The following is a 20,342-nucleotide window of genomic DNA, read 5'->3' on the forward strand; positions in this document are numbered from 1 at the left end:
CTTTCGATAGTAATTCGCAAATTCTAAGAAGGATTAAATATTCTTAACTATTTTAGATATTAGCTATTTCTATATAGTCTATATCTTCTTTAGGTTTATTTTTACTTCTTTAGTTAATATAATAAATCTAAGAAATTCCGTTTCTTGCGTATAGAATTTATACTTTCCTAGTTAAAAGTATAGCTTATATTTCTTAAGCTTCTATAAGACCTTCTTAATATACTTAATATATTTTTCGCGTGTGCCGCTAGAGTATACTAGTATATTATCTAGATACGTAGTAATAAAGATTCTAAGGTACTTATAGAGAGCGTTATTAATAACTAATTAGAAGGTTGCTAGTACATTCGTTAATCTGAACGGTATAACCGTGTACTTAAAGAGTCTATACTTCGTTTTAAACGCTATTATCTATTTCTAATCTTCTTTAATCCTAATTTAGTAAAATCCTTCCTAAATATTAAACTTTATAAACTACTTAGCTTCCTAGAGTTAATCTATAAGCTCTGTAATAAGTAGTAAGGGATATTAGTTCTTCTAAGTAACGCTGTTTAACCTTCTAAAGTCGATATATAGTTACTACTTCCCGTTAGGTTTCTTTACAAATAAAATAGGTAAGGCTATTAAGCTTAATCTTAGTTAGATAAATTCTTTCTTTAAGTTCTTCTAAATATAATCCCGCAGCTTAGCGTTATACTTAGGCGCTATAGAGTATATTAGTTCTAGGCTTAACTTAGCTCCTTTATTAAGGATAATCTTGTAATCCTAATCCTAATAGTCTACTAGGTCTGTTACTTTATTTTCTTTAAATAGTTCTCTAAACTCGTCCGTTTAGTATTCTGTTAGAATCGTTAACTATAGTACTAATCTATTCTTTATAGTTATAATTTACTATATCTAAATAACTTCTACTCTCTAAGAGTCCTTTATATAGATTCTCGCGATCTTATATAGTAAGATTATACTAAATCTTCTATTCTAGGTTACGCGCTAATTTATTAGGCGTATCTTATATCGTACTCTAGTAACCTTGTATATAGGTTCTTAGCTAAGTAATATCTTCTTTTACTAATTAATAGCAGGGTTATACTTTAATAACTAATCGTAGCTAATTATTATCTTAGTCTCTCTAAGATCTATAATACTAATCTTTTCTTAGCTTTCTTAACTAGCTAGGCGTAACGTTACTACCTTAGTCTTAAGTTAGATCTAGCCGTTCCCGTATGTTATAGGACTATCGTTAGCTAATACTACTCGTATTAGTACTTTCTTATTCTAATAGGGTATATTATTTCCTTCTACTACTTGTAGCGATATAACGGTTCGTGCTACCCTACTATCTATAAGCGCTAATACCTTATATCTATCTATAAGTACTATAGCTTTTAATTATAACTCTTTTACTCCTACTTTCTATACTTGCTTAAGAGTTGTTTTAGAACTGCCTTTGCCAGCGTAACTCTATCCCTAGTAGTATCCTAGTTTTTTAACTACCTACTTCTCTTCTTCTTTAAGAAGTAGCCTTCGCCTATCTTAGCGAAATAGTATATCGTACACTAGTCGTTGTAGTAGAAGCTCTAATAGATATTCTTATAAGGTATTTTCTATTACGTAGCCCTCTTTCTTAGTTCTAGCTTCTTACTTTTATAAATTAGGTAATCTTTTACCTTATAAATATTCGCTAGTAGAATACTATAGTAGTAGTTATCTACCTATTAAGTATTCTTAAACTATTATTAGTATATAGTATAACCTTTCCTATAGTACGTCTATAGAAGTTTACTATACTCTACTAGCGTTTCCCGTACTTAGGCCCTATATATTCTATAGTTCTTCGCTATACATTCTTCTACAGAGATCGTACTATAGTAGTAGTCGTCTACTCTTTTAACTTTCCGTTACTATTTCTTATAGAATTAGTAATTAATCGTGTACTTAATCTAATATAACTCTTTATAAGCTTCCTTTTCTCTAGGCTAGTATATATAGTAATACTATACGTGATATTCGTTATACTATAAATTAGTATAGCAGTAATCGTCCTCGTTATCTCTAGTCTCTTCTCGCTTTCTTAAGTAGTAATTATACTATCTTAGGTAGTTAATCTAATATAGGCGCTTATATTACTCTATCTATTTCTTAAACATCTAAGATATCTCCTTATTATTAGGTTTCTTAAATCTAGGTTATTTCTAGGCAGCCTTATAGATAATTTCCTCTACTTAGAGTTCTAAGATTATAACTCTTCTATTATAGTCGTAATTATTAGCTTAGTGCGTAGTTAGTCCGCAGATCTAGCACTATTAATTTCTTAGGCGGCGTAGTACTTCGGCCTCTTTAATCTACTAATCTATTAGTAGTAGTACGTGTAACGGCGCAGGCAAGACTACTCGGATCAGTATCGGCGGTAGTGTCACTCAGAGGCATATGGGAGTGCGTGGGACATCAAACGAGCCTTAATTCGAATAGACACCTATAGGCCTTGTACGAAAGGATATTAAAAGTCTACAGAGCTAGCTACAGGGAGTGTCTCCTTATATACTTATCTTAGTCGGATCTAAATCGGATCCAACCTCACAACGAGTGGTTAATAAAGAGGGCGGCGAGTACTATCTCCGATCCGGCTCTGGGATTGGTCCGATACATGGCGAAGTTGTAACATCGTTACACTACCCCCCTCTTAGTAGACAGCTAGTCCTATAGCTGTGAGACTATTCTTATACCTCTCTATTACAGTTTCTCCACGCCAGCGCGAGAGACTGTTTTGGGTGACTTTCGGCTTGTTCTATACCCACTTTTCTTTTCTTTCCCTATACTTAATTATCCTACAGCGAAGTTATATCGTCTATATCTTTCTTCTAAGCTTAAATCCACTAGCTAAGAGCCCGAGGAGGTCCCGGCTTTGATAGGTTTTATTTATGAAACTCTCTAAGCTTATAAGGAGCTCCTATAAAGTTAGAGGCGGGGTACTAGGTAGAATCCAGATTATGTCCGATCTAGCTCACCTGATACTTTAACTTAGCACGATATAACTTACTAGCAAGGATCTGATCTACTTCCCACTCTTCTATACCTTAGATAGGCTCACCAGGAGGCTTAGGAGCTTCTTGTCCTAGGAGGGGGTCTTGGGGGTCCTTACACAGCAGGTCTGGAGCGAACACGTTGTAGATATGAGAGCCTACTGGTAGTTAAAGTTAATACGAGTGGCCAACTTTCTCTAGAACCTTAAAGAGACCCTCCTACTTAGCGGCCAGCTTACAACTCGGACGGTCGATTGCTAGGTTCTTAGTATCTAAGAATACTATATCGCTAATGTCCTAATCGACAGGGCGACGATAGCGGTTAACGGCGGATCGCATCCGGTTCTAGGCCTTCTCTATCTACTACTTAGCAGTATCCCATGCGGCGTGCATGCGGGTGGTAAGAGCTAGAGTATTCTTATAATTAAGTTTGTTAGTAGGGGTAAGGATACTAGTTAGATGCTGCTAGTCCTAGCTTTGCTTAGGTACGGATCCGTAAAGGATCTAATACGGAGACATGCTGATAGAAGAGTAAGGTAGGGAAATTTGGGCACGATTAATTAGAGGTAGTAGCCCACTCTAGTTATCCTAGTAGTAGGTTACGAACGGACGTAGTCTCTAATTAATGTACTTGTTTATAATCTCTATCTAACTATTAGTTTCCTTATAATAGGCGGTAGATAGCTTAACCTTAACACCTAGGATCTAACAGAACTTAGACTAGAAACTGAACACGAACTGTAGTCCTTGATTAGAGATAATTATCTCTAGAGTATGTCTAAATTAGTACACCCACTAGATAAAGAGTTTAGCTATACCTCTTACGTCGATTGTCTTATAACACAGGATAGAGATAGCCTATTTAGATAACTGGTTGATTACGACTATAATCTAATTATATCTAGCCTTATTCTTAGGGAATTCCTTAAAGTTAATATAGAGGTGTTGCATTAGCTGGTTAGAAATCGGAAGGGGGTGAATTAGCCCTAGAACTTGGGTCTGTCTCGGATAGGCTTTATAGTAGGCTAGGCAGTTCCGCATATACCTCTTATAGGTAGCTTCCATACCTTTCTAATAGTATTTCTAAGATAGCAGCTGATAAGTCTTCTTTGTACTTAGGTGGGCTGATGAGACCTAATCGTGGGCCTCTTGGATTAGTCGCGTGCACGCGGGGGAGTCTAGCTGCACGTAGAGACGGTTCGAGTAGAGTAATAGTCTGTTTTCTATCTAGTACTTATTAGGGAGAGTACGGCGCTCTTTCTTAAACGATGTGCGGTTTTGCTGCAACAGAAGCTTAATTAGCTTAAGAGAGTCTAGAGACATAGTCTCCTAAGTGGGCTTAACTACTAGCAGTAAGGTGGCCTGCTTAGATAGTTATTCTATATATGCCTTAGCGAGTTCGGAGTTAATTTAGTTATTAAGTTGGTGCGGTCCTAAGAGAACTCGCGAACGGTTATTAATTTAGGTATTTCTTAAGTTCTGTAGGTTCTATTCCCGACGGCTAAGAATATTGGCGCGAGCGTTATCCTTACTAGGCGTGTATTGGATGTAGAAGTTGAATAAGGCGAGCTATTTAGCCTATCTTACTTATTAGGCGTTTAGAATCTTAGTAGTCATAAAGTATTCTAGCGAGCGGTGATCAGAGTACACTTAGACTTAAGAGTGGGCAGAGGCTAACTTAGATCTCCACTTATTAAATGCTATAATAATAGTATACAACTCTTTATCATATATCTCTTAGTTTAGCTCCGATCTAGATAGGACCTTGCTAAAGAAGGCTACTAGGCACTATAAGCTATTAGGTTAGTTCTAAGACAGTACTCTAGCCATAACACCATCAGATGCGTCCGTCTCTACCTTAGTATTATACTCTAGGTGGTAGTAATATAAGGTAGAGATTGCTAGTAAGGCTGCCTTTAACCTTTTAAAGGCCCAGTCGCATTCTAGATTCTATACGAATAGTTTCGTAGGGCTCTAAAGTGCGATAATTAGCTTAGTAATTTGTGAGTATTCTAGGACGAATTGCCGATAGAATCCTGTAAAGCCTAGGAACGACTTTATACTAGTAACGGTAGTAGGTCGGACCCAGTTGCGGAGGGCTTCTACCTTGTTAAGATCTACCTCTAGGCCTTTGTTAGTAAGAACGTATCCTAAGTATTTTATACGAGTAATATAGAATTTACTTTTCTTAATGTCGACTTAGAGTCCTGCTTGTTGTAGCCTTTCTAGTACCTTACGTATATGTTGGATATAGTCCGACTCTAACTTGAAGTAGATAAGAATATTGTCTAGATAGGCGATGCAGAAGTTATCTAGGTAATTAATTAATATATCGTTTATATATCGCTAATAGGTTGCCGGACCGTTGCACAGCCTGAAGGGTAGTACCTTAGTCTTATACGTTCTGTAACGTGTACGGAATGTGGTATATTCTTTAGAGTTAGGGTCTATCCAGATCTTATTAAAAGCCGCACGTATATTAAGCTTAGTAAAGATCTTGGCCTTGTAGGGACGAGTAAGTAGCTTATCGATACGCGGGATTAGATACGCATTCTTGCGTATAATAGTATTAAGTTTATGGTAATCTACGCAGATACGTAGGTCTCCGTTTGGCTTCTAAACACATAGGACTGAGAAGGCGAAAGGGCTGTAGCTTAGGGAAAAGTATCCCTTCTGAAGGTTCTCTATAACGAACGCCTTAGTCGCTTAGAGCTCTTTGGTGCTCTACTTGTACAGAGAACTGAACTAATTCGGCAGAGGTTCAGTAAGAACGATCTTATGGTCGTACGGGCGGTGTTTAGGTAGCTGATTAGCTACTGTTTTACTAAACACGTCTTAGTACAGATAGTAGACGGATAGGAGTTAGTCCTGAACTAACTTGGCATTTTCAGGATTATCTTTTAGTCGTCTTTCCTCTAAAATATAATTGATCTTATAGATACTTGTTATAAAGAACTCGTTTTTCTTACGTTTTATAGTGTAGTAGAAGGCGTTAGTAGAGATAAGTAAGATGTGGGGTGAAGGAGGGGAAGAGAGTGCAGGTTGGATAGGTTTCGGAGCAGAGTTGGGTGCTAGAGGTAGAGAACGGGCTTTGGGGAGTTGAAGAAGGCTATGGATCCGTTAAATACTAGCTATAATTGGACTATTTCTTCTCTAATAGTCGTCCTTCTCCCAGAGAGCGTTACGTCTCTTAATATCCTTCGCAACCTTAGTGTTAATAGCTAGTTGTTTTAACTGCACTAGGATAGGTGGGGCAGGATTATATATTACTAGGTATTTAGCTAGCTATATGATTCGGTTCCGAACCGTATCTAATTAAAGCTAAAATCGGCGTAGCCACTTAATACTAATAATATAATCTTGTGATCCTAAATCTATAATAACGAATAGATAGTTATAGATCTTGCGGCTATTAATAGAGAGGTGTAACTAGATATATTAATTAACCCTCGTCTGAACCTAATTTTAAAATTCTTTAACTATAATCTTAAAGAGAAGTCTTTAGATAGGAACCTAAAGCGAACTAGAGATTATATGAGTAATTGTAGAATTTAAAAATAAGAACTCTTAGGCGCTAGTATTAACTAGCGACTGCAGGCTGACACTATAACCCTTCGAACAAAGAATAGTGGGGACTTAGAAGTGCTTTCCTTTAAATAAGTATAATAGATTAATCTTAGCAAGGTCATACTTATAAATGCCTAGGGCGGAGCGTTTTCCTAGGCTTCGTCGTTTCCCGACTAGTTCTTATCTAACTAGTATTCTGCAGCTTCCTTAAACACCTCTTCTTCTTAGAAAGCTTCTATCTCTCTTACTTAAGGGACTATACAGTCGCTCGTAAAGTGTCTAGGCTTACTGTATTAGTAGTAGTTACTAGGAGTAGTTTAGCGTTCTAGTACTAGTGTCTTAGAGGTAGGCCTAGGCACACTCGAGAAAGCCTGAGGTGGGGTTAGAGCGGGGTTAGACCTTACTTCGTGCGTAGGTGGGCGATACTCTCTTATCTAATAGGTAGCTGACTTAGGCTTCGTAGTTGAAGTGTAGGTGGTCCGTCGCTCTAATTATACTATGATAGGAGCTGATTATCGTTCTAATTCGAAAGCAGTAAGATGTTTACACATCTTATTGAAGGAGCTATTAAAGAAACGCTTAATAGCTATGTTAGGAACTCGTAAAGCTGGGCTAATCTTCTACTAGAGATAGAAGGGCCACTCTGGTTCTAATATATGTCCTTTAATAGCAAGACTAATAAAATGAGCTTTAAACTCTGAAAACGGCTCTCTATCTTTTATAAGTAGATTGTGGAAAGCGGCTTAGCTCTCCACCTACTTATTGCTAGTTATGAAGTATAATCTAAGTAGCTCGATTATTTCCTCCGTATTCTTGAACTGGTACCCTTCTATCTTTGATAGGTACTTGGGTTCGAGGTATCTCTTGGCATTACCTGACGTGTGGCTATACACTATAGCTATCTAGTGGCGTTCCGTAGGGAAGTGGTCCGAGTTTAGGTTAAGTTGGTCTTCTACTTTAGCTTGCTACTGGGGAAAGGTGAGATCTTTCCTATTACTTAATTGGCTGATAGAGGATAAGATAAGACGGCTTAGTTTAACACGTAGAGGCTCGGGGGTGGTAGAAGTGTACCTTAGTAATTAGCGGGAAGGTAGTTCGGCTGATATTAGTGGGGATTTGGTGGTAAGAACTACGTTACTCCGCAGCTTGGCGTTTTCTTAGGTTAGTTAGTGGACTTAGTTAACTAAGCTAGCTATCTGCCTATGGAGGTCTCTTATAGTTAGTACTGGTACCGAATTCTTCTTGTCTTTGTCTTCTTCTTCTTCTCGTAGGGATGAAGTCTCTGGAGATTCCTAGGTTGGTAGCTTGCTAGCTTTCTTCTCTGAGACGGTTTAGTTCTGGAGTTAGACCGATTTCCAAGGTGGTTCCTTAGAACTACTGGGTTTTAGTAAGTTAACTATTAGCGATTGCCTCTGAGGTTAATAGGTTATTGGTAGTCTCTGAGTCTCTACCGTGGCGCACTTTACGCGACTTTTACTAAAGTAATCTGCCTCGCGAGGAGCGCAGAAGTTCTAAATCTAAAGGCTTCGGCCGGCAGGAGATTAGTGGGATCCTACCTAGGTGAATGTTAGATATGACGGTGTAAGTATTCAGATTAGTGCTGGATAACTTGAGGTTAGACGTAGTCTGAATAGACAGCTGCGATATTATTTTGAAGCCGTTACTGGCTGGGACGAGACTTTTAATATAATGTAACGGCGCAGGCAAGACTACTCAGATTAGTATTGGCGGTAGTGTCACTTAGAGGCATATAGGAGTGCGTGGGATATTAAACGAGCCTTAATTCGAATAGACACCTATAGGCCTTATACGAAAGGATATTAAAAGTCTATAGAGCTAGCTACAGGGAGTGTCTCCTTATATACTTATCTTAGTCGGATCCGAATCGGATCCGACCTCACAACGAGTGGTTGATGAAGAGGGCGGCGAGTACTACCTCCGATCCGGCTCTGGGATTGGTCCGATACATGGCGAAGTTGTAACATCGTTACATCCTGGTCCGCACTAAGGCAGGTGAGTATTACGTTAGTGTTCCGTGAGGCTTGTCTGGCGATACAGTGGAGTTGGCGTGCTTTAAGGAGGGTTTGACAAGACTAATCTATTTGATAGACTAACTTGTGACAATCTTGTTAAGTAAAGATACTAGTAAGAAAGTACAATTTGAGTTGACCACAACGAGAGTAAATAATGAAATCCATCCATCCTTATATCCTCATTGCTTCCAGTCCTGACATCTGGCCAAGCCCTGGACATCTCTGACGTCGCTGGCATCTCCAGATGTCCTGGCATCTCCTGAGGGTCTGGCATCTCCAGATGTCCTGTCTTGGCGAGATGCCAAGTCACGTGATCAGCGCCCCGCGTTGATCATTACCTTCTGACGTGGACGTCCATAGGCCTTCAGCCATCTTGTCACTCGCCAAGGAGAGAATCCTTCCTGTTACTTGTAACACTTAGTTGCCTCATATGATCGTCATTGAGGGGATGTTTCTCGGTATGTGTACCTGCCTTGCAGGGGTTGTTATACCACGAATCGCTAGTTCCAAGCGAGCGCGAATCGTTGGCATTCTCGTAAGCGAGCGGAGTGACCGGAGCAAGTCTCGGAAGGATTACAATTCGCGGCTAAGTAAGCCATAGACATCATTGGACGGGCACCCACACACACACAACATACTCCGCATATGCATGCCTAATTCAGTAAGCACCTACTTGACCGTTTAATATCAGCCTATTTGTGGGGAGCTTGCACCAACATTCTCTACAGATCGCCTTCACATTGGACTGACTAGCAATGCATCTCGATCCCAAAGCAGGTCCGTATCCCGTCCACCATGTACATGCAAGATCATTCTTCCTAGTGCCATGGAGCTGCAACCTAAGTGGACTGTTCCTTGGCAAATATCAGGGTGTCATCACTGTGGAGTGAATATATGATCGATTAGTCTTCCGGACCGATTCGGTATTCCGGAATCTGGGCATCGTACATACTACGGTACATAAGGACAGTACATCCTGCCCTGATGATCTGTACCCCCAGGTCAGCTTATTAATGTCAATCATGAACATGCCTTCATATCTTTCACATCTTGCGATTGTAGCTGCTCTACTTGGTCTTGGCTCTGGACAGTCATTAGCATCGTTAAGTGTTGCTTCTGGTTCTGCGACCGGTACTGCGTCTAGTACGGCTACTTACACACAGAGCAATGTCCCCACAGGAACACCTTTGCCTGGCAATTACAATGGCATGTATAGACCTCAGGTCCATTTTTCGCCTCCAATTGGGTTCATGAACGGTAAGTACCATCACGCCTTGGATTTAGTGCCAAATAAACTAATCATAACTCAGATCCGAATGGGGTTCGTAAATTTAACCATGAAAATGATATGCTTGTACTGATTGCCACTTCCTACTGGTAGATGTATGTCGATGATAACGGCACATACCATCTATACTATCAATGTTTGTCAAAGTCTACCTGCAGCGAGGCGTACTGTTAACATCACTCAGACAATCCAACCACAAACATCGCCGGCAATCAACATTGGGGTCACGCAACAAGCGATGACCTTTACACATGGACTAATCAGCCAATTGCGATCTTCCCTGGAGGACCTACTGAGGGCGTCTTCTCCGGATCAGCAGTCATTGACCCTAATAATACTTCTGGGTTTTTTCCTAATCAGACCAACGGTGTAGTTGCTATCTACACGATCAATGTGCCTGAGAACCAAACCCAGCATATTGCATATTCTTACGACAACGGAATTTCCTTCATCAAATATGAGGGTAACCCTGTGATTGTGCCGGGTGGGACCAACCCAACGCAATTCCGGGACCCTAAAGTCATTGTAAATGGTCCCCAGTGATTGTCGATGGGTCTCTGATTATGACAAGAACACATTTTGCAACGGATCATATACTGACGATACCATAGTGGTACGAGCCAACTCAGAACTGGATCATGGTCGTGGCCTATCCTGTCGACTTCAAGGTCGGTATCTTCTCCTCTCCAGATCTAAAATCATGGAAAGCCGAGAGCAACTTCACTCACTACGGCCTGACCGGACTGCAATATGAATGCCCTAACATGGTCGAGATACCCGTCCAAGATCCTGCAGAGGGAGCGCCAAGCTCTATGTACGCAATGTTGATTTCTATCAACCCTGGCGCTCCTCTCGGGGGCTCTATTACAGAGTACTTTCTCGGCAACTTCAACGGTACACACTTCGAAGCCCTTGATTCGACTGTTCGCTTCACGGATTTCGCGAAAGATAATTACGCTGGGCAATTCTTTTACGGCATTCCGTCCAGTGATGACCAGATTACCATCAATTGGGCGAGCAACTGGCAGTACACGAATGTCGTCCCCACTGCGGGTCAGGAGCTAGGCGATGGTTTCCGCAGTGTAATGACTGTACCACGCGGTCATTACATTAAGAATCTCACGAGATTCGGACCTAGCCTTATTTCGTATCCTTACAACATCATGTCGATCGTGGAGTCTGAGTTGGCCTCAAATAGCTCCCTGGGCAACGGAACCGTTCTCATCGACTACTCCACCGTTGAATCAGGCGCCTTGTATTTCGAAGCGAATATTACCGGTCTTACAAATGGTGATTCACTTGATGGATCGCTGAATTTCACTTTCTCGTCGTCTGTGTCTGGTGAGGCCATCTCGGGCGGAACTTTCATCTCATCTGGGGACGTATGGCTTGATCGAGGACGCACAAATGGCTTCCAGAGTCCTTTCTTTAACGACAAGTTCTCAGCCACAGGGCTGTACAATGAAGCCGATGGCGCTTGGAGATTGTCTGGTATCGTCGACCGCAGCATTATCGAGATTTTCTTGAACGGAGGCGAGCTCAGCGCTACCAGCGTCTTCTTCCCTCAACAGGCTTTAGACACGATGATCTTAAGGGTAACGGGCCTCAACTCGACTGCTACTGCAAGCGTGGGTGTGTGGGCCTTGAAGGCAGCGTGGCTGGGTGAAGCCAACGTCAACGGCACGGTGTATGGCAATGTCACTGAGGGTGTTAATTCAATGAAGAAGAGGGACATGCCTGGTGCAATGCCATTGCTCTAGGTACCCTCTCGCATCCGTCAAGGGTCTTGGGGTACGAGGATAAAAGTTGAATAAGTGAATTACATTATGAGATTACAATTTGATTATATGGCGTCCATATGGGAAAGAAAATCTACACTCAGGATATATAAATAACGTGAGGAATACATCACAAAGATAAGGCCGTCGAAACATGACTTGTCGTTTCTTGCTAATTCTTCCCTGTTCACAACATGAACCACCAGCGTAGCTGTCCGGGTCTAATTTCATGCATACCTTTATTTACATAAAATCCTTTACAAACAAGTTGTAGTTGTCTAAAGGATTATCTTTCTCAATCAAGCTCCACAGTTCGTCAATCTGCTTTACAGTCTTTTCCTTTAGAGGACCCGCATAAAGCACCGCTAATGTCTTCTCTAGCTGTGCGGCCCGACTTGCTCCAAGTATAATTGCGTCACCAGCCCTGAAATCGAGTTTGGAATGAAAGATCGCACATCGATAATCCAGATTAACACTTGAGTCGCCTGCTTGATCCGCAATCTTGATCCACTGCCCCAAGGCTTCAATCATGGTGGGCTTCGTATACATGTGATTGTACATCTGACCACCAAACGTCGACATGTCGAACCTGCCGGTTGCCGTCTTGTTCTCAAGATCTTCAGGGTACTTAGAAAAGAAGCTACCAGTGATGGGTGAGTATCCGTAGAAGGCGATACCAAGCTCGCGCAGCGTGAGGAAGAGATCCCTCTCAATCGTGCGAGCGAAGGCACTGTAGTTGCCTTGATATACAGTGGGCACAACTCCTCCCTTGGACTTTGCATAAGCATTTATCTTTCGAATATCCTCTGGTGAAACATTGGACAAACCCAAGCGTTCGAACTTGCCCTGACCGTGCAACCCCTGAAGAACATCCACTGTCTTCTCGATAGAAGTGGAACTGTTTGGGGCATGGATGTAATAGACGTTCACCTTTCCGGTGCCGAGTAGTAAGAGAGAGGTCTGGATGCTATTGATAAGAGACTCGCGACTCAGCGTGTTGGAAGCAAATGCCGGGGTTTTGGTGTCGATATTGAACGGCTCGGCAGCTCTCAATTCTCCAAGAATCTCTCTACTATCAGGACAGACGCGAGCAGTGGTGATAATTCCAATCGTTCTTTTCTTGAGGATGTTGAGTAGAGTCTACAGGTCTTCTTTTGAGAAAAATTCAAGCTGGTGGGATCCGAAAATATAAGTTGGATTAGACATATTGTGTAGCAAACTTATTTGTGATGGATACTGGAAGAGGGGTTGTTGCTGTGGTTGATGTTGCAGTGATACTTCATGTTCACAGGTATCCTCTCATATAAGGAGCCGTAGACAGCCGAACACTATGCTAGACAGAACACGTAATTACAAGCTTTGGTTACCAAGAACCGAAGATGTCCTACTAATAGCAAGATGAACCTGCTGAGGCGCATGAAGCTACGGGTGCGAAGCCGTACGAAGTAAGCGAAGATACAGCTGGTAGTCCCTCGGTGGGCTGTAGAGCAGAACAACGCGAAGCAATGTGACTCCACGGAACGAATCAGGTGAATAGACATTCCGCCTTCTGGCTTTACAAAAAGAGCAAGTAGCTTGAAGAGAATTGGAGATATCGGTCTGTTTCCAGTTCAACGCACGAGACTTGATCGGTCTCTCTTCAGTGGTTCTTAAGGATCATCCAGTACAAACGAATCTACGGAGGGATCAAGCCCGCACGAACCTTCGAATAGCTACAATACACAGAATCTATTTCGAAAACGAAGTTCTTAACGACACAACATCTCTACCTTACTAATTACGCTATACTACGCTACTATTCTTATCACAACTATGTGCGACGAGTCGTGAATCAACATTCCCGGTGGCTGCAAGATCAAGTTTCGATGCCACGGTAATAAGAAGGGCACCACATCCTCCATGGCCAATATGCTCAAGGAAATCGGCACCGGATACCCCGACATGATCAAGCACGAGAACGTTAACGAACGCATGTGGGACCCGTGCAAGAGCGGTAGGGACTCGTGCATTGGTGGATATGTGGACCACTTTGTCGACTACACGTGGGTGCCGCAGACGCTCAGCATTGTCGTTTCAGACGCCAACGACGCCCACCAGGGAGAGCTCAGCTATGAGATTGACTGCTCGGCTAACGAGTAGTGCGATTAATGCAAGGGCCTCACCTTTGGCGCTGGTATTGGCGCGTGGGTTGCAGGCATCTTGGCGCCCCCGCTTGGCATCGCTGCGAATGCCGTGACAGGCTCTTGCATGGCAAATGTATGCTAGAGAGGCAGTGGCTCTTGCGCGGTTCCTTTATCTCTTTCGATCTGGTTCACTAGACTACTGTCTAATCACTAGAAATTTCTTCTCTAGTTCTTTGTACTTCAAGCGTTGGTGGGGCGCTCTAATTAGGAGGTGGGTTTATGTATGTGGGTTTTACTGGTGGTCTTTTAGTCAGGATTATTCACAATCAAGTCCGTCTCTCATCTCGCTTCACCAATGCTTTCACCCTAAGAGATGATGTAATACTCATTTTCTTCATTCAAACCAAGCATGTTATCTGTGATTGGCACCTTCAGATTGCCCTTGAACTTTCCTTCCGTCATCTCCCATCCGCTATCTCTCAAACAGGGAATTAAGCGGTAGATAACACATCTATGAAACCTCACAGGTCTCCTGCACAACCCTTGCCGCTTCAATTACAAAGAGATTTATTCGGTTTTCCGGCCAGCTCACCGGTGTGGTTATCCCACTGTTGAAACACGTTAGTGACTCTTGCCTGCTGATCTAATTGTATACGCTCATAGTTGCGTGAGCTTGCCCTCTACGGTGGTGAAATCTTGCAAGCGCTTTTTTCTGCAACAATCTCTAATAATCGCACGGACCACCGCGTTCAGCTACCTAGCTATACCTGGACCAAGACTAGAGAAACATAGCCCAACGTCTTGTAGCACTTGGAAATGTCATCACACGAATAAAGGCTACATTTCTTGCTTTGCGCATGGACTTTGGTGATTAAATACTAATTACATGAACATAGGGAATACATATCATGTGATTGTCGGAATATAACCGAAGTAGGCATGCTTTTTGCGGCTTCGGTTCTTGCCAATCTTCTTGGAATGCTACACGAGAACTCTAATGGCCGATAACAGGAGCATCACAGCACCGTGCTCAATAAGGAAAATGGGTCAGAAAAAGGAAGGAACGCCTACAGCTTGGCTTGCAGCCTGCGAAAGTCGAAAGCGGGATCGATAATCCACATGCATGAACTAACTTTTTGAGAACTTCACTTTCCTGATGTACAAGCACTCGTGTTAGTCTCATATATTTCTTGCAATGGAACCTGTAAGCTTTGGATCGGTGCTAGCCTATTCCCCGCGAGTCTCTTATCAACCTTATCCTAGATATATATAGTGCATGTTACTGCTTCATCCCAGGCTGACCAAGCATGTGCGCAGATGCACTTTTTGTTCTCTTTTAATCTCCCCCAGAAACGGCAGCTAACAGTCTCACCCCAATTTCCTCTACAACATGCGCTTGTAGGCATACACTGCAGAACCAGATAATCTTCAGATACATCAAACAGCCTGAAACATGTGCACAATGTATGGATCTCCACTCAGATTGGCTAAACCTCCAAGCCAAGTCTTGAACCTTTTAATAGAATCCACTAAGGTTGCAGTTTTAACCCAGCTTATGGAAAATCTCATTCCGAAGGACTTTAATGTTGGCTGTCGACGGCCAACCCCAGGTATTGGTAAGGGGATGGTTATCCGTTCCTTGCGCGAAATTGACGACTGAAAATGCTCTCAGGTTTCCTGGAGGCTTTGACAGATGAGAAAACAGTGGTTCACTTTGGTGAAATCCTTGAGGTCACTACCAACGGCTTTAAAGACAGCAAAGGCCAAGAACACGAGGTAGACACGATCATCTGCGCCACTGGGTATGTATGATTTACTAGTGGCTGTGAAGAGCACCAATTGACCAGAAAACTCACCAGCTTCGACACCTCATTCATGTCGCCTTTCAAAGTGCTCTATAACGGCAAAAACCTCCAAGACAACTTTCATGGCGACATCAAGGGCTGCTTAGGTCTTACATATCGTATGCAACAGCTGAGCCGATGCATCAATGCATTGATAAACTTCTCTTAGCTGATCTTCGTCTAGCTGAAGTTCCCAATTACTTTGTCTTTCTTGGTGCATATGGGCCTTTGGGTTAGTCTTATTGCAAATATCTTACGGAAAGTGGTTGCTAAAGCACTGATTGTAGGGCATGGTTGTGTCCTACCAATGGTCGAGCATTATACGGATTACGTGCTTCAAATACTTAAGAAAGCACGAACAGATAATGTGAAAAGGCTGTCTATCAAGAGATCAGTTTCTGAGGACTTTACCCGCTATGCGGATGAGTATCTGAAACGGACAGCCTGGTCAGGGCAAGTAGACTACACCAATGATATCTTATCCGATTCAAATTTTAACTTCCATAATAGTCCTTGTAGCTCTTGGTCCCGCAATGGCGAGACCTCCAATAAACCAGTACTTTGGCCCGGATCTCGAATTCACCGTGAGTCCCTACTTTCACTCCAGCCACTAGAATGTTAATTTGTACTGATGTTTACATGAGAACTCACCGTCCTTCAACACCCAAGATTCGAACATTTCGATTTTGAATATCTTGATGGAAACTCATGCTCGTTTTTGGGAAATGGATTTGATATGCGAGAGGTAGACGGCGTGAGTGACGAAAATCCCAAATACATTACTGCTAGCTGACACTACTGGAGCGAGACCTGACATGGTACATGGGCTTGCTAGATGGTGAGGATACTCAGCCAGGTCCATTCGCAATGAATATGGAGGATGGTAGTGGCAAGCTTACGGGCGTCAAGAACATATGCTAGCGAAAATATGACTTTAGAACATCTAACTTGCATACGTTAGTCACCACGTTCAATGCTTTGCTTGTGATGTGTTCTTTCTTAGTGTATCAAGTTCCCGCGCTGTTCCGGCGGTGAGGGTTGCGCGCACATCCAGCTCGGCCCGAAATAGCTCGAAGGAGCACTAGGCTGACTCGGGCTTGCGTAGTAGCGCGACAACCTCGGCATCATCGCGAGACTAGTTTCACAGGGCGGCGGCTATGTGACCATGTTATACCGCTGCATTCTTATACGTCATTTGCTTTAAAACAACGAGTTTGATTTCTCGAGAGTCAGTATTCTGATTGGATTGCCTCCAACACTTAGAACGAAGGGTTCCGTCTAGAACAAATGTTTCCGAAGTCAGTGAAAGGGCCATTGCCGTTCGATATAACCATTGCAGATCCGAAAGAAAGAATTCAAGAGTACATTGATCGCTACCAAAAGGACAGGACCTATACCGTAAGATAGAAGAATTCATAACATTCCATATCTATTTTTTAATCACTTTAATCACTAGGGCCATGAAGCAACATTGATGAGTGTAATACACGTAACATCTGCTTCGCGAAATGATGCAGAAGGGACGGGAAATGAAGCAGAAGCAATTTTCGAGCTTGAAGTTATACCCCAATTGTGTAATCCCATGAATAATATGCATGGTGGCGCGATGGCTCTGCTGGCAGATATGACTACAACTATGGCTGGAGCTCCTATCGCACGACAGGGTTGGTGGGAGTTTGGCGGGGTCTCTCGAACTTTGAGTGTCACCTATGTTCGCCCAGCTCTCTTGGGCACTACCATAGTTGTGACGTGTGTTCTTAGGAGCGTAAGCTCAAGGATGTGTGAGTTCATCATGTTTCTCGATCGTTTAATTCATATTGCAAAGCTAACTTTTAGCGAGCGGTCATTCAATTCATAGCGAGAGACAAGGTGACTGGAAAGCTGCTTGCACTTGCTGAGCATGGTAAAAATGCACTTGTTGCACAAGTTCATCCAGAAAAGACGGGCCGTCTATGAAGCAATGCACAGCACTTGAGTTTCTTTCACATAGGGTTTTGTAGCCACACATTTTTGACTTTCCAAAAAACATACTAGATTGTCTAGGGAGCGAATCCATCTACATTCAGTATGTACTCTGAACCGAAGAGAGTATTGCTCGAAAAGTCTAAAAATCCAAAATCTATAGAGGAAAGATCGCGGTTCGATTTGGATTTTTGAGAAGTGAACGGACTTTCAACTTGTGTCAGAATGTCATCAATGTGAAGACCTGTATCGAAATCTAGTCCGGTCTGCCTAAAGGCCCAGCTGAACATTTTTAGCATCCATCGCAAGGACGGCCGTGTGTCTTGAGATGCGATAAGGAACACGATTCCAGTGCGCACGGCTTCCTCACTCATAAGCTTGTCGGTTGGCTCGATGTCAGGCTTTAACAACAATTCAGTGCATAATGCAATTAGTGTAGCAACAGCAGTCGAGCTGGAGTAGAAATTAGACGAGGTCTTGAGGCCACAAAGCCATCATGTGACTTACAAAGACATAGGCAAGAATTGCCCAACCCGATGTGTGACAGCTCTGCGTACAACTGCGTCTAGTTCAAATATAGCTCTATGCAGTGAGTCGGCCATTCGATCGTGTTCGATGTCTCCAAGAGGGTAATTCTTGCTTGCACTTCGATAAATCATGCATTCTAGTCGATAGCACCAAGCCATCAACACCAAAATCCAAACGCCTTCATTCTTCCAATCTCGGACCGATTCCAATTGTATTGAACGTGGTAAGGCGCCGCCACTCGAAGATGTCATTAATAAGAGTAGAAATTTTGCTCTTGTCCATCTTAGCTGAGCTGCGCGACAAAACCGCACTGTGAGCAAGATCCCCTGTGAAGTCAGGTCAGTAGGACAAGGAAGATAGCCGAAAACGCTGTTATACCTATCATGGCAAGTTTTTACAGGTGTATCAGGAAGTCTTGGCGGTGTGTCTGCACAGGTAATAAGATACTGATGAGACCCTGTGGGCAGGTTGCTTCATCTTCCGGCCAATCATCCTTGGTGAGAGGTACCGTATCAAAATCTTTAGCTCGTAAAAGTCTGATGTTATCTAAACCGGAAATACTTGACAGGATATCCCGTATCTACATATATAAATCAGAACATTCGGCCTAAGAGGGTAGGTACACTGCATGACTTACGTAAAGCGTCCACCAAATGCGCTTTAAAAGCGCGTAGAATCTCGCGCCAAGATTATCAGCAATACACCTGCACCATGACTATGCTTAGTCCATGCCAAGTGCATCTATCATCGTATTCAACAGTTCATGTGCTTACCTTTTATTGAGGCCCATCTTAATGGCGATGCGGGCAGCATTGCACCTCCAGAAAGAATAGTCCTTCTCAATGAAATAAGATCTCCACAATGTGCCAAGTAATAGAGAGCCTTGTAGTACAACAAGCTGATCTTTCTCACAATTTAAATCGTATAACAAGACAGCTCGGCGGTAGAAGGTCTTTTGCGCGTCAGTATGATCTGTGAAGCCTGCGCGAGCAATGAGTTCCTTGCTAGTATATGGTGTGATACTGGCGAGGAGTGCTTGTATCAAGAACAAATAATACTCTTTCGATCAAACTGCACCAAAAACTCAGCATGATCAATGATGGGGGCGTAGGAAAATCCGTATTGAAAATAAACCTTGAACATATCCAGACTATCGCCAATCAGCGAGGCTAGGTATAAATCAGAACTTCACTTACCAAACTTCGCGTGGAGGCAATTCGAAGACGCCCTTGTTATGCAAATAGCTGATGTCGTGCTCGTCGAGACTGCAAAGCTCATCATCGCGGCGTGCATGTGAAGCGCTACGATCAATGGCGATGAAATTCCTAGAATCTCGCCCAGCCGGCAATTCTCCCAGAATTCCCGAGGCGTTGAGATTGTTGTGATACTCTAGTACTTTGCCCCAAGCAGACCCTAATGTGGTTAGCTGAGCACGTGCGCTGGTGGTTGCTATCTCCTAGCAAACCCGTGCCAAAACATCGTCACCACTTTCCTCTTGTAGGCCTCCCCGAGGTAGGGGTACATGCTGCCCATGAACTTGGGCCTCGTCTATGTGAATTGTAGTCTTCACCTGGCAGATGCGGACTGGAGATCAGATCGGTGATGCCAAAACATATGGCGGGAGGACTGGGCTGCTGTTCTTCCATCTGCGCGTTGGTCGGAGCGGCGTCAGCGGGCGAATTCGATTTTCCATTATCGTCAAGACGTTGACACGAAGTGTCAATGTCAGCAATGATAATGGGATGTTGGCTCAGCTGTTCTCTGTCTATAGCGCTGCCACAAGCGTGGTCGATTCGGGCGCGCTTGTGTCGATTGATTGTACGCTTCTGTCTGGGAGGTATGACACACTTATGAATGTGTTGAGTATCTCGACAACGGGTGCAGGGTATGTTGGAGGTGGCGTCACACCTGAGCTTCCGCTCACGACATGGCGTGCACGCCTCACTAGGCATACTTAGAGCGCCGTTGATAAGTTGCTATAAAAAATACATCAACCAAGTGAAGAATAAATCAAGATGAATAAAAAGAGTAAATTAGAGAAACAATGTTCACGTCATGTATACCTGTGGTCGATGCTGCAGATGGCCGGCTATGCCGGTTACGTACCCCGCACTGGCACATCTAGGGTGAAGATGCGGCACCAACGTTGCCCACTTTGGATAACAAGAGGAAGCCCATAGCTGCTTATTTAGCATACCC

At 42.9% G+C, this 20,342-nt stretch overlaps 5 protein-coding genes across 5 annotated transcripts; 3 read left to right on the forward strand and 2 right to left on the reverse strand.

The window, feature by feature from the left end:
- Positions 1–9,548: 9,548 nt before the first annotated feature.
- Positions 9,549–11,997, forward strand: COCSADRAFT_37683 (glycoside hydrolase family 32 protein). The gene is made up of 5 exons (XM_007702300.1): positions 9,549–9,877; positions 9,931–9,941; positions 10,002–10,044; positions 10,093–10,433; positions 10,520–11,997. The coding sequence occupies exons 1-5, from the start codon at positions 9,643–9,645 to the stop codon at positions 11,666–11,668; spliced, it is 1,779 nt and encodes a 592-aa protein (XP_007700490.1). The 5' UTR covers positions 9,549–9,642; the 3' UTR covers positions 11,669–11,997.
- On the reverse strand, positions 11,930–15,378 carry COCSADRAFT_172192 (uncharacterized protein; the record flags this gene model as incomplete). Its single annotated transcript, XM_007702737.1, has 2 exons — positions 11,930–12,805; positions 15,271–15,378. 2 exons carry the CDS (start codon positions 15,376–15,378, stop codon positions 11,930–11,932), a joined length of 984 nt encoding a protein of 327 aa, XP_007700927.1.
- Positions 15,379–15,791: 413 nt separating this feature from the next.
- Positions 15,792–16,574, forward strand: COCSADRAFT_91032 (uncharacterized protein; the record flags this gene model as incomplete). The annotated part of the gene is made up of 4 exons (XM_007702738.1): positions 15,792–15,885; positions 15,941–16,237; positions 16,298–16,407; positions 16,458–16,574. The coding sequence occupies 4 exons, from the start codon at positions 15,792–15,794 to the stop codon at positions 16,572–16,574; spliced, it is 618 nt and encodes a 205-aa protein (XP_007700928.1).
- A 622-nt stretch (positions 16,575–17,196) lies between these two features.
- Positions 17,197–17,561, forward strand: COCSADRAFT_68314 (uncharacterized protein; the record flags this gene model as incomplete). The annotated part of the gene is made up of 2 exons (XM_007702739.1): positions 17,197–17,434; positions 17,494–17,561. Coding segments are annotated over 2 exons (306 nt in total), but the record flags the coding sequence as incomplete, so codon positions are not given.
- A 131-nt stretch (positions 17,562–17,692) lies between these two features.
- On the reverse strand, positions 17,693–20,264 carry COCSADRAFT_27258 (uncharacterized protein; the record flags this gene model as incomplete). The annotated part of the gene is made up of 9 exons (XM_007702158.1): positions 17,693–18,068; positions 18,123–18,521; positions 18,542–18,723; positions 18,781–18,847; positions 18,917–19,165; positions 19,340–19,556; positions 19,714–19,973; positions 20,052–20,119; positions 20,250–20,264. 9 exons carry the CDS (start codon positions 20,262–20,264, stop codon positions 17,693–17,695), a joined length of 1,833 nt encoding a protein of 610 aa, XP_007700348.1.
- Between the last annotated feature and the right edge of the window lie 78 nt (positions 20,265–20,342).

Source organism: Bipolaris sorokiniana (genome assembly GCF_000338995.1).
Source record: "Bipolaris sorokiniana ND90Pr unplaced genomic scaffold COCSAscaffold_8, whole genome shotgun sequence".
In the NCBI taxonomy this organism is placed as follows: Eukaryota; Fungi; Ascomycota; class Dothideomycetes; order Pleosporales; family Pleosporaceae; genus Bipolaris; species Bipolaris sorokiniana.